We start from the raw sequence: 16,487 nt of genomic DNA, 5'->3' as shown, positions 1-16,487 counted from the left end.
CACAGTCATGGAATGCCAGACGAAGCTTTATTAGAATAGAGATTGCGATTCCTGTAGCCCTATCTCAGAGCCAAATTGGACAGTAACTACTAACACCCTCCTGGACTTTTCCCTCTAGGGTCGAACATAGCCAAACACGACGTCGCGTAAAAATTTTAAGAAACTCGATAAAAAAGAACAAAATACCCAAAACAATTTCAAGATCTAAAGAGAATTTCCTTTTTCACAAATAAATAAACTATACAGGCTATATCTTACATAGCCTGTATATAGTCTATAGCCTATATTTTTATGTTACATAATCAAATAAATAAATAAAGTATATTCTTGTGTCAATGCCTCGTTCATGCACCTCCGGAGAAATAAGAGCATATTGTAAGATTTTGAAATATACATCAATAAAAGATGCAACCCAGTGGGCTTAAAGGATTCTATATCCTCCTCCTTCCTATAACCCTCTACAACGACCATCGCAAAGATTGCTAACTGACAGATCGTTGAATAAAGTCGCCATGTATTGTGCATTTTTTAAGTTAGAAGTTACTAGAGACTGAACCTAGAGACTGAGACACTGAACCTATTAGTGTTTTTGGCCCGAAGTCCCACCGTGACAAAACATGAAGTAAGACTGAAAATGAAAATACTTATTCAAATGAAAAGGATTGAAATACAGAAAAATGTGTTCCTGAAGATAAAATTCCTGGAATACCCTGAATTACGATGTTAAAAACGAACAGATACTGAAAAACCAATAGCACTTTTTTTCAAATGAAAGTAAAGAGCGATATTAAATCTCAAACCGAACAGAAATTATCATTAATATAAGGGGCTATCACCCCTTCAGCCCCTTACACTTTAAGCTAAAGTTTGATTTTTTTTTGCCCAGTGCTTCAAGAACAATTACTACAATACAAGGGCAATGTGATAAAAAACATTTTCACAATGCCTCGAAAATGCAAATGCTTACTTATTTATATTTACTTCAAAAAATAAGTTTCTAGTTCAAACGTTTTGAGAGGCAAATGATACGTACTAAACAAAATTTAACGTATATCCCTGCACAGAGGCACGGAAACCCTTATATAATGGACACTGAATGGTGGAACACTGTTTCCTCTTTCACTGTTGAAGCAGATAATATTGAATCATTTGAGCATTACTTAGTGCTTACTCGATATTATTTAGAATTCGTTATATTTAACGAATGTATACATAACAAATTCTTAGGTCATTGTTTTATAATACTTCAACAGTTTATTCATAGCCAAATATGCTAAACTCCTTTCTAGCTTTATTGTATGCGTCTTTCATATAATTATTGTGTGCGTAGGTTGTTTTATTTTCTCACATTTTATTTAACGTTACACTTACTCATGTTAATTGTAGCTACAAGCATTTTGCTATTTGTTGTAGTATACTGATTAATGAATAAATAAAACAAAGATTCATTTTTCAAAAGTTATTAAACATACTGCATTGCAAAATAATAAAAGCAGGCGATTCCAGGCAGGAATTATAGTTTATTTGCAAAAACTGAAGCTCTTTTTGTATAACAAAAACACAAAATTGATCATTACTTTTTCCATCTTCTTAATAAAAAGAAACAAAGTGGTGTTGAACCAACTTAGAATAAAGTACATTAAAAACTAACCATGCTCACAGCTGTCTTCTTGCTTGAAAGTATCGAAAGACTTCAAAGGTAAATGTGCACAAGGCTTTGAAATGTGTGATTCTTGGATCACATCGGCTTCTAAATTGGCAGCTTCCAACTTTGGCATTTTTCTTGGTAGACTGGTGTCAACTTTATAGCACAATGGTGCATTTTTCAAGTAATTTGGAGTTATTGGGAGGGAAATGTCCGATATGTCTGTATCATTCATCACTGATTCTTTATTTGGGTCTAGCGCCTTTATAATTTTCTCATCAGTTGTCAGCTGAACAGCTAGGTCTCCAGTTTTGGTTAATATTGACACATCTGCTCCATTTATTAGGAGAATCTCCACTATTCTTAAAAGATTTCTCTTGCTCGCCCAATGAAGCGCAGTCCTAAAACAGATCTAGACATATTTCAAATTGAGAGCTAAGTCAAAGTAACCAAAATAATGTATAGGAATGTAAGATATATAGGTAGGAGGAAGGGCCTTTCAGTCCATCCTCCTAAGTCCCGTGTTTTCACAGATTCCTCTATATTTTGTATATAGATCGCCTTTTTGTTGCTGTTTTAGACCTCCTCCTCCCTCCCCCCCCCTCTCTAAAATAAACACAAACTTCAGGCAACGCATCTTTGTAATAGTCAAACTCATAGCTTTATCTAAATAAAAAAAATACATTTTTGTCACAATTACTGAGGTAGGTTTAGCTCTTTAACCAACTATGACCATAGCCACAATAGATACGCCTGAAAAAAAAGCATTCTTGGTAATACCTTTTCAATTTTCTGGAAGGCGGCTTTTAGGACCAATCCAAGATTGAGGAATTCAGAGAGAGGAATTCTGATATTAAGATAGTTCGCCCCAAAAAGAAATAAGGCTTCCTCAATATTTTTTAAGTGAAGGGTAGAGCTACCTCACCATTTAGACACGGGGTTGATAACAGTAACAGTTTCGTGTGACTATCATCCGAATTACACTAAAGTCCCATAAACAAAACACAAGCTTAGAAGCATCTGTGTGGCATAAATAGGAATCTTCTGGGCATTTGATATATCTGGACTGTATCAAAATACGATGAACTGTTTATAATTGCGTTCAAAAAATCATTTCAAAGAAGAAGCAACAACTGCAATCAACACAGAGCAAAAATCTGAGACACTTTCATACCAATAAGCATCATACAGTTTGAAGACAAGACTCGTTAAAGTGCAAGGAGCAAGCGTTTAAATATGCGTTAATAACGCATAGGGAGTCTGATAGATGCGTTATCTATCAGACTCCCCTTCAAGTTCCTACATCGCGGAGGAACCACCAACCATATTGAGCAGCGTAGAAACAGATAATACGCCTCAGGTAATATCAGACTTACAAGCCGCATTATAGAGTATCAAGGAAAGAGTGATTAAACCGCAGGAGTCTAGTGGCCTAATATGCTTCAATAACTGATTATTCCAGCACTCCACGACAATTAATACAACTAGCAACTCACTGCAGCACCAAGCCGTACGAGACCAACACAACTGCGTATGCTCCCTTTCTATTTCGGTTGATTCAAATCATTACTCTACACCCCCTCCCATAAAGTTTCAATCTCTGTCGCCGCACTCTGCCTTGAAAGTACCATGGCAAGGAAGAAATCCTAGCAGCAACGAACATAGAAAATACACCCTTCCCAAAGAAAATCATGCCCCCACTAAGTGTGGGAGGAGGATAGAAGCCACTGAATTGTTTCAACAGCCTCTATTATAAGAAAAGAAGAAATAAGCACCAATCACAAACAACCTCAATCAGACGGCAAAGGAGAAAAAAACATAAAAGCCCTGGGTGAATTTTGCAATTTCTCAATTCAAATACTAAGCCTTAAGGTAATCAATAGACCAAATTTTTTGAAGAATTGATAAGTTAAGTTTGAAAACAATTACGTTGGAAGTGAAATTACAAACACAAAGTACAATAAACGAACAAAGTACCATTTTCACTAGCAATGTCTTATTGTACAACTACAGAAGAGAGAATAATGAGGACTTTTTTCCCAAGACAGTGAACCAACAAAACCTATTTGAATATTTCGGCCCTATATCTAAGGGCCGCCTTCAGCAAAGAAAATAATAAACAATAAAACACTTACAATAAAAGTTTTCGGTTAAAAATCCATTCTTTTTTTAAATAGCCTTGGCATCATTACTTCTTAAACAAAAGTTCAGCCAAGACTGTGTGATAAATGCTAACATTTTACAAGCTAAAAAGGTTCATTCATTGAACTAACTGTATTTATTAAAAATTGAAATAATTTCTTTTTGCGATATTTGCCTTCTCTGCAGCTAATCTTGTAGTTCTTTTGGGATTGGGCTTGTTTTATTCGTTCCTATTTTTGTTTTATTTTGAATTAGATTATTTTCTGTAATTAATTTTGTGTACACAGGGTTGAGTGTGTATTCGCCCAAGTCTCTATTTAGGGATGTATTATTATTTAAGTTTCGTTTGATTTTAATTGCCTCGTGGACAGTTTGTTTGATTCCTAGATCATTGCCAATTAGAATAGTTTCGTCAAATAGAACATAATGGTTTGGATTTTTAAAAATATGATTGCTTAAAGCTGAATCGAAAGATATGGATTTATTTCTAGATTTTAATGCTTTTTCAATACTTTCTTTGTGTTACTGTAATCTTGTTGCTAAATTTTGGTGTGTTCCACCAATGTAATAATTTCCACAACTACATGGTATTTGATACACCCCTCTTAGACGAGTAAATGGGGTTTTATCCTTACCAGAATTGAGAAGATTCATTATACTTAAATTACTTGTGAATACAACACGTAAATTGTTTTTTAAACAAATTTTTTTCAGTTTTGAAGTAATTTTCGGAATATAAGGTAGGTAAATCGTGCTTGTGGGATTATTTGAATCGTTTTCTGGTGTGGGGTTTAAGGGTTTAGAAGAATGCATCTTTAATCTTTGAGCAATAACCCATCCTGTTTACCTTGCACGGATTTCTTCAAGCACCCATCTGGAGCTGGTTCGACTTTGGCTAAGCTTACAGGGGCACACTACTAACCCTCGTTTCAAACCAAATAACTGACAACATCAGGATTTGAACTCCCATCCCGAAAGATGTAGGATCACAAGTCTAGAACGCAAGCCACTCATCTAGAAGAGTTATGTCGAAACCATGCAAATCAATAGCTGATGGTATTTTTTGAATATTCGTGTTTATTTCTAGCGGATTCACACGCTGTTTTAGAACTAGGAAGAAAAAGTACCCTATTTTAATAATTATCATTCCGGAGAATATTAATGTGCAGGATCAAAATCAATTTCATTCCCCTGGATCTATTGATCCTGTCCATCAAATTGGCAGTATTATATCAAATATTTCTGTAAAATATTTTGTTAATATTGGATTCTTTTTGCAGGGCCCTATTTATGTACTAAATATTTAAATATAATTCAAATTCAGTATATATATATATATATATATATATATATATATATATATATATATATTATATATATATAATATATATATATATATATAAATATATATATATATATATATATATATATATATATATATATATATATATATATATATATATATATATATATATATATATATATATATATATATATATATATATATAGATAATATATATATATATATATATATATATATATATATATATATATATATATATATATATATATATATATATATATATATATATATATATATCAAATTTTAAAGAATAAACATACTAAAAAATTTCATCCAGCAATGCAAACTTAAAATAAGTATATTTGCCATTATTTGAATAATTTGTCATTTTTCCATTATTGTCAAAAGCAATTTACTTTAAATTTTGATTTTTTTTTCAATCTCATGGTAATGCAGGGCCCAACCACTCTAAGCACCCTTTATCCGGCTCTGGGTCCTGGCATGTAATTTTTGATAGGTTTCAAATTATATGGTTTGAAATGTTAGTAGGAAGGGGTCAAAATTATGGCCTTGTAATGCACGCTTACCATCCATTGATGTCATGTTGTGCATTAACATTAACACCTCTATTAAGAAGTTCTACAACAGCTTCAAAATCTCCAAAACATGCTGCCTCTCTCAACATTTCTTCATTGAATCTTGATTGGTTCATGATGAAGGCAAAATTCTAAAATATCTTCTTTTCCAAAAGTAAGAGCATGGAGAACTGAAAAAAAAAATCAAGCTTGTATATAGAAAAAAAATATAATATATACAAAAATAAATCTGCATATAATAAAAATATATCTTGTATATATAAAAATATATCTGCGCAAATATCAGTTGTATTTACATTTTATTTAAGGTTTTGAACTGGATCCAAAGAAACTTGGATCTTTAATAAAAATTTATAATTTAACAGATTAAAATTATACTAAATTTCATGCTTTTTTTTTTTTTTTTGCTGAGCAATGCTGCATTATCAGTGGCACTAGTGTTTACTTTAATTTTTCTAAACCTTGGCAGAACTACAGTTTGAGAGTTGTTTCTAATAGAGAAACTTGTGAAGCTAGTGAACACAATATTCTGGGATGGATCTAAAGCTTGCATTAATATCCAGAAGGGGGATATCAAGTAGCCTATCCACCTCTATTCCTCCCTCCCCTCCAGGCACTAACTTATCATGGACTTAGAAAACTCTTCCAAAAAAGCCTATTTAAATGGAAAAAAAAAACTAAAAAGGGACTGAAAGGTTGTTCTCATTTTTATATCTCCATTCCGTTCTTACTTTTAATTAGTAAAATTCCAGATGAGAGGCTCTTCACTATCTTGAAAAGCAATCAAGCTATCTGAATTTAACTGTCAGAATGGAGCTTAAATTTAAAGGAAAGGGCTTTTCAAGCTCCTATCTCTATTCCTTCCTAATTTCTAGGCTTGGAAGATTGCAAAGAAAATAAGATTGTCCTCACTTGGGCAAAAACAAAATTCTTAAATTTGATGCAGTCTACTTTTCTTTGTTTTAATCACACAATTCTAGGATTTCTTTTCGATTTTTTTTTAAATGTATTTTTACAAGTTGTAGCCTTAAAAAATTACAAATAAGGATTTAGAAAAGATATGAGGCTCAAAAAAACTTTTCTGTAGCCTTATTTGTGGAGTAGATATGTTCCTGTAAATCTTACTTTTAGAGCATAAACATTGTCGAAGTTCATAAGGTCAGCAGTCTTTGGAACAGAAAGGGGACAAATATTTTAAAAACCCTTTAGGGTTGTAATTTAGATTCTACACACATTTCTGAACTTTGTTGTATCTTCTAGCACATTGCTGATTAATATTGTGCATTTTGATGCATAATAAATTGTTGTGCTACAACTACTTACGAAGATAGTAAATACATTTTATCTAGAATGTAAATTGTGTAATATAAATTTAAATTGTCCCCTGTAATGTAAATTATCCTGCCTCAATTACATCCTACCTCTAAAAGTCAAATTCTGCAGAGAATTTAACACAAGTGCGTTCTATATTGCCAAGACAAACTATGTAAGCATAACATCGGCTACTTTCAGCCAAACTTAAAATTGAGACAGTTCCATTGCCTGTTGTCATATAACCCTTGAAACCTACCTTTAAAAGTCAAATTTTGCAGAGAATATAGCACAAGCGTGTTCCATATTGTCAAGACAAACAATGTAAACATAACATACTTTAAGCCAAACTTAAAATTGAGACAATTCCATTATCTGTTATCATAAAACCCTTGGAACCTTGTAAGCAGCAGCGGGTGAAGATGGACACTTGAACACATTCTCTTTGATCCTTAATTGGACTTTCTGTCCATCATTGAGGATTTCATTCACCTGACTCACAAGATTTCCAAGATATGGTAAATAATTATTTCTTTGGCAGTAACCTATTTTAGTCTAATGACCCATCTAATCAAGCTGGTTCAGCAACCCAAAAAAAAGAGAAATGATTCAGCAACCTTATAGAAATACTCTCCTTGTAAACTAGGTACAACAACAACACAACTAATGTCTAATTTTATCAGTATGTTCTTTTATAGGCATTTTTAACTTAATACTGCTACTACTACTAACAGCTCACCACATCACTATGCTGTCAGAGGCTGGCACAGCTATGCCCACTCCTCCTCAACCCCAATTATAGCCTACCAATACAAACCCTCTAAAAAAGTTGTCTTTTCTCTTAAATCTTTCTTTAGGACCCTCTATTTTTGAGACGACCTGTTCTTTATTTGGCCATAGATGTTTAGTCTACCAGGTATTCTCTCATCCTTCATCTCCAGCCCATGTCTCATCCATCTAAACTTTTCTCTCATATAGGCTGAGAAAGCAGGATTCAACCACATTCTGCTTCCTGTTAGATATATGGTTAGTCAGACAGATACCCAAAACAATCCACAAGCAATATCTCTGGAAAACACCTAGCAAGTCCTTTCTCGTCTTTCAGACTGCGCAAGCTTCAAAACCATACTTGACCACTGTCATAACTGTACCTTCCAATATTCTAATCTTGGTTTGCTGACTTATGTTCCTATTCTTCCAAACTTTTTTCAACTGTGAAAAAACACCCAGAGCCTTGGTTATTCTACTTTTAACATCTTCCCTAAACACACCATCTTTACTAACACTATCCTACCTAGGTAAGTGAGACTGTCCACTTGATTGATCTTCTCATTACCCTGCATTACCTCTTCACCTTTGCTTATTCCTAGACTTAGCAGCTGAGTCTTCTTAGCATTAATTTTCAAACCTATTCTTTCACCCTGAACTCTTAGAACCTCAAAAGTTCATTCATTTTGCTAATATTTTCATCTAGGATGCTTAAACATCAGCATAACTCAAGGAGAGTCTCACTTCCCCATTTGATTCCATATTCTCTCATTACCTTTGCTGTGCTTCTTAGGACAAAGTACATTAAAGTAATCCATATAAATAGGGATAGAATGCAACCCTGTTCAATTCCTAGTTAAATTCAAAAACAGCTACTAACCTCACTTTCTACCTCAACCGCAGCAAGATTATTCTTGTACATAGCACTAATCACTTAAAAGTATTTATTTGGTATAACATACAAGGATAGGACCATTGATATAGCTCTTTTATAAGCTTAATCAAACACTTGCTCAAAATGTATAAAACTGGACATTAGAGGGGTTTGATGACTCAGGCACTTCTGAATTAATCTAAGAATGCAAATTTGGTTTAAAAATCCTTTCCCCTTCTTAAGAGCATACTGTTCTTTTCTTAAGACTTTATCTCCAGCATCTCTAAGTCTAAAAAGAATCATCATGCTAAGTAATTTGCTTCCTACAAAAACCAAGCTAACACCTCAATAATTACCATCACTATTGTTGTCTTTCTTATAGTGAGGTTTAATTAAGGTTTTCCCAAAATTGGTAGATACTTCCTCTTTTTCAAAAATTGTTTTCATAATCTTCAGTAATTTATCCCCAACTTCACAGCCACCGTGTTTTAAAAAACTCATTTACTACACTATAAGTACCCGCGGTTTATTATTTTTTAATCCTTTTAGTACTGCCACTAATTCTTCCTCATATAGTTAACCTCCCTTCGTATCCAAATTGTCACAATCTTTTTCACTATTGTTTATATTATTTCCTGTTATTTTATCACTGCTCTACCCATCTGTATCTTACTCTTATTGCAAAAATAATTGTGTCCCCATTCCTACCTTGGACTGGGACAAGTTTAGATTGAGTATTCTTTCTCAATTTATTAACATGTAAACACTGTACAGTGTTTTACAACTATGCCATCTGGCGGTACTTTCCAGATCTACAGCAATTTTATCTATTGCCATCAGACCTCCTTAGTTCCTATTATATGCTTTCTCCACTTTCCTCACAATCCTTTTATTTTAATATGATCTATCACGCAAATAACTCTTGTATAAGCCCCTCCTCCTCTCTGTTAAACATAAAGCATTTTCACAAATATTCCTAGATATGATTCTATCTTTATTCCCTAAGACACCATCAGCAACTTCACAAACAACTTTTCCAAAATTATTCTATCCATCTTCTACATTGTCAAATTTTAGACTCTCTGGCAAAGTATTCAACTGCTACATGAAAATTTCTCCTAAAGTCATATAAACACTCCTCACCAGCTGCATCTAAATCACACTAGAACCTTCAACTTCTTAGAAGAATCATAACCAGTTTGTCATGCAGAATCTTCCTAAAGCTGCACAGGGGAACTGTGAGACCAGTACTGGACTTTGGAACCTGCCTTGCCAGGCTCTTTATGAAAGAGTAAATCCAGCATTGGCAATTTCTTTTTTTTTTCAAGAGAATAATTAATGTAATTTGTTTTTGGCTGTATGCTTTAGAGCGTTCACCTACTTCTAATTATATTTCTTGCATGGTATACAATTTTGTTTCAAGATATTGGAACAAAAGCATCATTGCAAGATTTGAAAAGCAAGAGATGTTGAAAATGAATGAGAAAAGTAAAGGTAATTGTGTATGGGGCCTGACCAATATATATCAGCCAGTCGATATGGGGGTCAGTGTCATTATTGATGAGCCAACCCAAAAATCTCATTCATCCCTTAGTTCTATGACTATCTTCCTTAGTCCTGCCCAAGGATGGATGGATGGTAGACTATATATCAACAAATGAAAATGACATCATTTTTATACAATCCTGGAAAAGGTTAATGTCAACTTTGTTTCTCACTCAGATTATCTGTCTTGGCTTTTTCTCCGATTAGCCATAGCTTGATTTTAATTCAAAAATCAAAAACATTTCAAAAAAATATTAAAATACAATTCCTGCTATTGAAATTTGGGTTTTGAGTAATCAATTTCATTAAATATGTTATGCTTCTTTCAATCAAATTTTCACACATTTGTGTTTGTGTAAATAAACCAGCTCGAAATAGTGTTACTATCCAGACTAGAACTTTATTTGGTTTAATTATTTTTCTATATCTTTCCTAATAAATTTTTTTTGCATTATTTGAAATCCACAGTGAATCATTGAGGTTGTTCTAACTGAGGTGTGTAATAAACCAGGAAGAAACATATGACTATAAATATGGACAGAGAATGAAGGGTTTAAACTTTAGGTAATGTCTTTTTTTCCAAAAGGGATCTTATCAGCAAATTATACTGGTATTGTATTGGTACAATATTGATATATTAGTATCAGACCACACATATCCATATAAATTGGGCCCTAATCATGTACATTCATTCTCCTTTAATGGAAACACTATAACAACAAAAGGGCAGTACCATTCAACCCCCTTACCAAATAGCATAGAATGGGGTTACTTTGGTCCAGTGGAGTATCATCAGTCCAAAATCACAAAAAGGATTCATGAGTCCATATTTTTGCCTACGCTTACTGTAAGTAATTTCTTTACTCTTTTCCACACATGTGATTTTTGTGAAGGATCTCTGAATCCATCTGACATTAAAAGGTTAGTTTGCTTGTTCAAAAAAACTGACAATTCAAATTTTTAATACCACCAACTAAGTATCCTCCATAGTTAGATTTGTTGATAAGCCAGTTAATTTTTTTCAGATAATCTGTTTGTCAGACAACCAAGATTTATGCCTCTGATGGTCATGAGCCTAAAAACTGTCACTTCTTACAAGTAAGGTAATATTGGTCCACACATTATTTTGCTCCAATCAACTTATATACTGTATTTTGTGATTATTCATCATCTAATTCTTTCATCCCTTAGTTCTATGACTATCTACATTAGCTCTGCCCTAAGAATGACCCATGGATGGATGATAGACAACCTTATCTATCAACAAATGAACTAGCATCATTTTCATACAATCCTATTAAGGGCTTATGCCAGATTTACCTCTCACTCACTTGGACTATCTGTCTTGGCTTTTTCTACAATTACCCATGGCTTAATGCCCACAACTACTTGATTTTAATTCAAAGTCTGTTGAATTTAATTTGGACTGATGATAGATAGACTTATCTATCAACAGATTATCACTGGCATCATCTTTATACAATCCTGATAAGGGCTTATGCCAGATTTGCCTCTCACTCAATTGGACTATCTGTCTTAGCTTTTTTTTAAAGAGCCATGGCTTGATGCCCACAACTATTTGAATTTAATTCAAAATCAACAGAGTCCTTGACTGAGTCCATTAATTTCAGATTAAAATAAAGTTGTTGTAGCCATTAAGCCATGGCTAATTTTAGAAAAGGCCCAGACAGATAGTCCAATTGAGTGAGAGGCAAATCTGGCATAAACCCTTATTAGGATTGTATTACATGAAGTAGTTGAATTAAAATCAAGTGTTTGTGGACATCAAGCCATGGCTAATTGTAGAAAATCTAAGACAAATAGTCCAATTGAGTGAATTGCATCTGAGAACCCCCCCCCCCTTGATACACATTCAAAGACAATAAAAAAAAATGAGAAGGAAACTACAATACAAAATTTTACTTTGCAATACATAGAAGGTTTCTATTTTAAAGATATTTCATAACAAATCTTCAATTGTTTCTTTAATGTTTTGAAATAATACATGTCACATAGTCTTCTGTATTTCAACCCTATACAAATAAACCCAATTCAGTTCAAATTCCTCAAATTAACCCTATTCATCTGGGCATTCATTCAACTCAACTCCCATTCAACTCAGACCCATATATTTCACTCCTATTATAATCAACACCATTGGAATCATCCCCTATGATTCAGGTCAATCTTCCTAATACAGAACTTCAATTCAGATCAAACATCAGTACTATGGCCACAAATGAAAAGCTCTTTACTCATTACTTGATTCTGGTTTTATTAACTGGGGTTTTCTAAGGCAGGTATGGAAGGATTCTAGGCATTTACCTCCCTATAGAAAATATCCCATGAGCCTGCTTAGCCCATAAAAACTGAGTCAAACTCAAAATGAGCAAAAAATAACATAGGAGGGCTGACAGTCCCCATGCCCTCTGAAGACCAGGACATAATTTGCACCTCACTGAAAATAAATGCTGCATACAACAACTCAAGAGATTTTTAGAAGAAACTAGGCTTGCTCCTTAATTTTTAGACCTAGAAATTGTTGCCCCTAATGCTCAACTGTAAACATTGGTTTAATGGTGCTCTTTACTTTTCTTTGAAAAACTTGTTTTGCAGAAAAAGTTTTTCAAATTAATTTTTACAAAAAAAAGCCTTACATGAATGTTGTTAAGAAAAAAGTGCATTTTTAAGTGGGGTTTACTTGAAAGATTGCAGGTCCCCTGGCACTTTTCTGTCATATTACTGCAATTGAAGTAGTAGTAGCAATAAATGTAGCAGTGGTAGTAGTATTAGTAGTTGCATGCATATATTGCCTTTTTGGTCAACTGATCATCTCCCTTATCATTCCCTAAAAGCTCCAATTTAAAATACTCAGTCACTCCTGAGTCACACCCTTTTGACAACACATATACAAATAATGTGTTTTGATTCAGTTCAACACTATCCTCAACTTTCTCTGAGAGGCTCACCTGAATGCTCCTTGTTGTTCTGAGAAGTAAAGGTCAAACATGCCTGCTTCTTTCAATAATAAATGCTATGTGTAAATAATGAACAAATTACCTAGCTTATAACCCTTGCCTTAAGGTCTTTGGATGGGAGGAATCCCCAAAGATATAATTACTGCAACTGTATAAATATTGCATTCATGTTTCTACCAGCATGAAGGGGGAAAAGTTGGGCATCATGGGCTTTGCCAGGAAATTATTGGGGGATTGTTGGTAACAAGTACTACCAGGAACTTATGTTTTCACAGATTTTTAATAGTAATTTCACCCTTTTCCTACATAAAATGTTTTTAATCAAATATAAAAAATTTGCTTAAACATCAAAGAACATAAATTCCATTCAAATGAGCAATAATACCTGTCTCTTTCCACCCAAATTTCTTTAGTAAATTTATTATTAAGAACTTATCCAATAAAACGTCTGTTCAAATATGTTTACTAAATAATCAAATCTTTTCCAAAATTTTACTTCCAAATTACAATCCAATATTCAAATTCTCAAGCAGAAAACTAAAAAAGCAGGAAGCTACCAATCAATTTACAATTAATGGTACATACATTTCAATAGTAATTAATAGCTTTCAATTTCCCTTCTAATGAACATCTGGAATTATCCAGGGGGGATTTGTAAAACAATTTGTGACAAGCTACTTGACACCATCTTGGAAAGTGGCTAGGTTTGGAAAATGAGACTTTCAGGGATGAATCTACAGACTAAAGTATGTCCTGGGAAGGTATTTTTAAGTACCCACCTCTACTCATTCTCTAGGTAGAGGGCACTGATGTTTGATGACATTAAAATTTCTTTGTTTTATAACACATAAACCTTCCAACCAGTATCTTCTAGGTTGCTTAAACAAGGTACAAGGAAAGAATTTTTAGCTTCACAACTTTGCTCAATCCCATTTCATGAGGTTTCAAAGATCTACAAATGTATTTACTAAATTTAAAGCAAAAAAAATCAGTAAAATTGGTGTAAACAGTATTATTGGCTTTCATATAAAGTGAATATACCACTCAATCCCTTTTTTAATGCTGTTTACAAACATAATAATTGCTTCTACCACAAATTCAGATTTAAGCACTTTTTCACCTCTTAAAAATGACCTATATATGGGGTCATTAAATATCTGTAATAGTTTAGAAACAAATTTGGGATATATATTTGCACATCAGGGGGGTGGGGGTAAAGCATAGCATATATTAAATACATAAACTAACCATTGCTGTATTTTTTTATTTATTTTTTTTTATGTGTTTGTGCTGTTGCAGTGGTGATTTCTCTTCTCATTAAAATTTGATGTGCACAAACACATAAAAAAAAAAAAAAAAAAAAAAATAGCAATGGTTAGTTTACATATTTAGTATATGCTATGCTTTACCACCACCACCCTGATGTGCAAATATATAGCACAAATTTGTTTTTAAACTATTACAGATTTGTAATGACCTCATATATAGGTCATTTTTAAGAGGTCAAGAGGTCAAAAAGTGCTTAAATCTGAATTTGCAGTAGAAGCAATTAGCCTATTATATTTGTAAACAGCATTAAAAAAGGCATCAAGTGGTATATTCACTTTACATGAAAGCCAGTAATACTGTTTGCACCAATTTTACCAAAAAATCTTGAATATGGCTTAAAGTTCTACTCAAATAACAAGAATTACATTTTCAAAACTAAAACTAGAGAAAAAGAAACTGAAAATTAAGGTGTAATATTGTTTTGTCAAAATTCCAATAGGGATAGAAATGTCTATTAGATAAATTACTAAGACCTAGAACTCAGAAGAAGGTTAACATAGCCTAGCCTAGTAGCTAATGAAAGTTTTATTCTCCTTGCCAAACAACTTTCCAAGATACCAAAAGTAGCTTGTCTAGAATTTCACTAGAGGAATATACAATTAATAGTACTATTGATATGATTAATAGTAGCCTACTACCACAATCACCATTGTGTATATAAATAAGAAATGCAGTCAACAGCAACAATTGCATACAGTATATTTAAGAGCATTAGCCTACCAAATTGAGTCTTCCTAATAATCTAAACCAATTTGCTGACAATTGGCTAAGGTTTTTTGTTCTTACATTTTGATTAGTAGGCCTATCATTGAGTGAGCTTATTTGGGTTTTTTATTTCTCACTTATTGATGGCTATGTTGACTAAGTAGCCTATAATTGTGACAGCTGAGCATTGCGAACTATAGTAGCCTACTGTTTTTTCTTTGCTGTATTACCCTCACCCTAGCAGTCAGGTAGCCTTAGCATGCTTGAATATTGATTATAGAATCAGCACACCTTCTGATAATTTTGAATTTAGAGCCAATATAGTACCAGTGTCGCCAGATCGGACGGTGAGGATTACGCTTCCTTGAGCCCAAACTTTTGTTTTTTGGACAGATTTATGCTAAGCTTCTATATTTTCCCAGGTTTCACGAAAAGTTGATCAGTTAAGACAAGTTGAATTCTGTCTTATCTTAATAAAGGTTCTGAATAGAATATAAAGTGATAATAATAGCCTAATAATTTATTTTTAACCCGCTAAGGGAACAAAAGTGGGGTATAACCAAAAGAGGCAAAGAAAAAGGTAAAATAGCATAGAAAATAAGTAAAAAGGCTTTTTATGTCCAGGGAAGGATCTTGGTTCACAACTTTGTTCACGTTTTTGTCTTTTTTCGCAAGTCGTCTTTCTTCTCGAAGTGGTTGGTGGCATTTGAAAAACATAGTGTCTTGCATCATCATCAAAATTTTACTTCAAATACATTCAAAAAAGAAGGAAAAAATGCGGTATATAGTCAATGATCTTCTTTATCTTTGCTTTCGGATTCTACTTCTTGACCAGGGGGTAGGGTGGCTACGCAGAGGTTCTCGGAATTGTGGAGCTTGGTCTGATTGTCTGTAGGGACATATTTATAGCAACAGAATTCCCTAAGAGAGGTATAACCGATTTGGCAGCAGCTGGGTGCCCCATGTACAAATCTAAAGGTTCAGCCCAGGAAGATAATTCCCAGCTGCTGAAGTCAGCTTTGAACAAACATTGTAACGAAATGAAAGCATGTGCATTTCAAAATGAAATGCTTACCTCTCTTGAAAGTATTAATGCTAAAGTGCAAAGTTTAGAAAGCATATCATTTAAAGTGTCTGTTGCCAATGTTGAGGAGATTGTCAATCAAGTTTATAAGCTGCAAACAGAAGATAGAAAGAATGTGCTATAAGAAAATGACAGACAGAAAAGATGCATGAATTGAGTTAAATATGGTGTCCCACCCCAAAATAAAGACTTACATTTCTTACAAAA

General features: G+C 33.3%; 1 protein-coding gene across 4 annotated transcripts in view; it reads right to left on the bottom strand.

Moving 5' to 3' along the window:
* LOC136029070 (ankyrin repeat domain-containing protein 40-like) overlaps positions 1-15,559 on the bottom strand; it is a 31,742-nt gene extending 16,183 nt beyond the window's left edge. Inside the window, exons 1-3 of one of the 4 annotated variants that reach the window (XM_065707111.1) lie at positions 15,488-15,559; positions 5,678-5,856; positions 1,652-2,046 (exon numbers count right to left, since the gene is read on the bottom strand). In XM_065707111.1, the coding sequence (XP_065563183.1) occupies positions 1,652-2,046; positions 5,678-5,802 (520 nt within the window). In that variant the 5' untranslated portion in view covers positions 5,803-5,856; positions 15,488-15,559. Of the gene's footprint in view, positions 1-1,651; positions 2,058-5,677; positions 5,857-15,426 lie in introns of those variants that run through there. The other 3 variants (XM_065707110.1, XM_065707112.1, XM_065707113.1) reach the window with 3 other exon arrangements.
* Positions 15,560-16,487: the final 928 nt, after the last annotated feature.

Source organism: Artemia franciscana, chromosome 7, assembly GCF_032884065.1.
Source record: "Artemia franciscana chromosome 7, ASM3288406v1, whole genome shotgun sequence".
Taxonomy (NCBI): Eukaryota; Metazoa; Arthropoda; class Branchiopoda; order Anostraca; family Artemiidae; genus Artemia; species Artemia franciscana.
The sequence above is the reverse complement of the archived record's forward strand: the minus strand, read 5'-3'. Positions and strand labels throughout refer to the sequence as shown.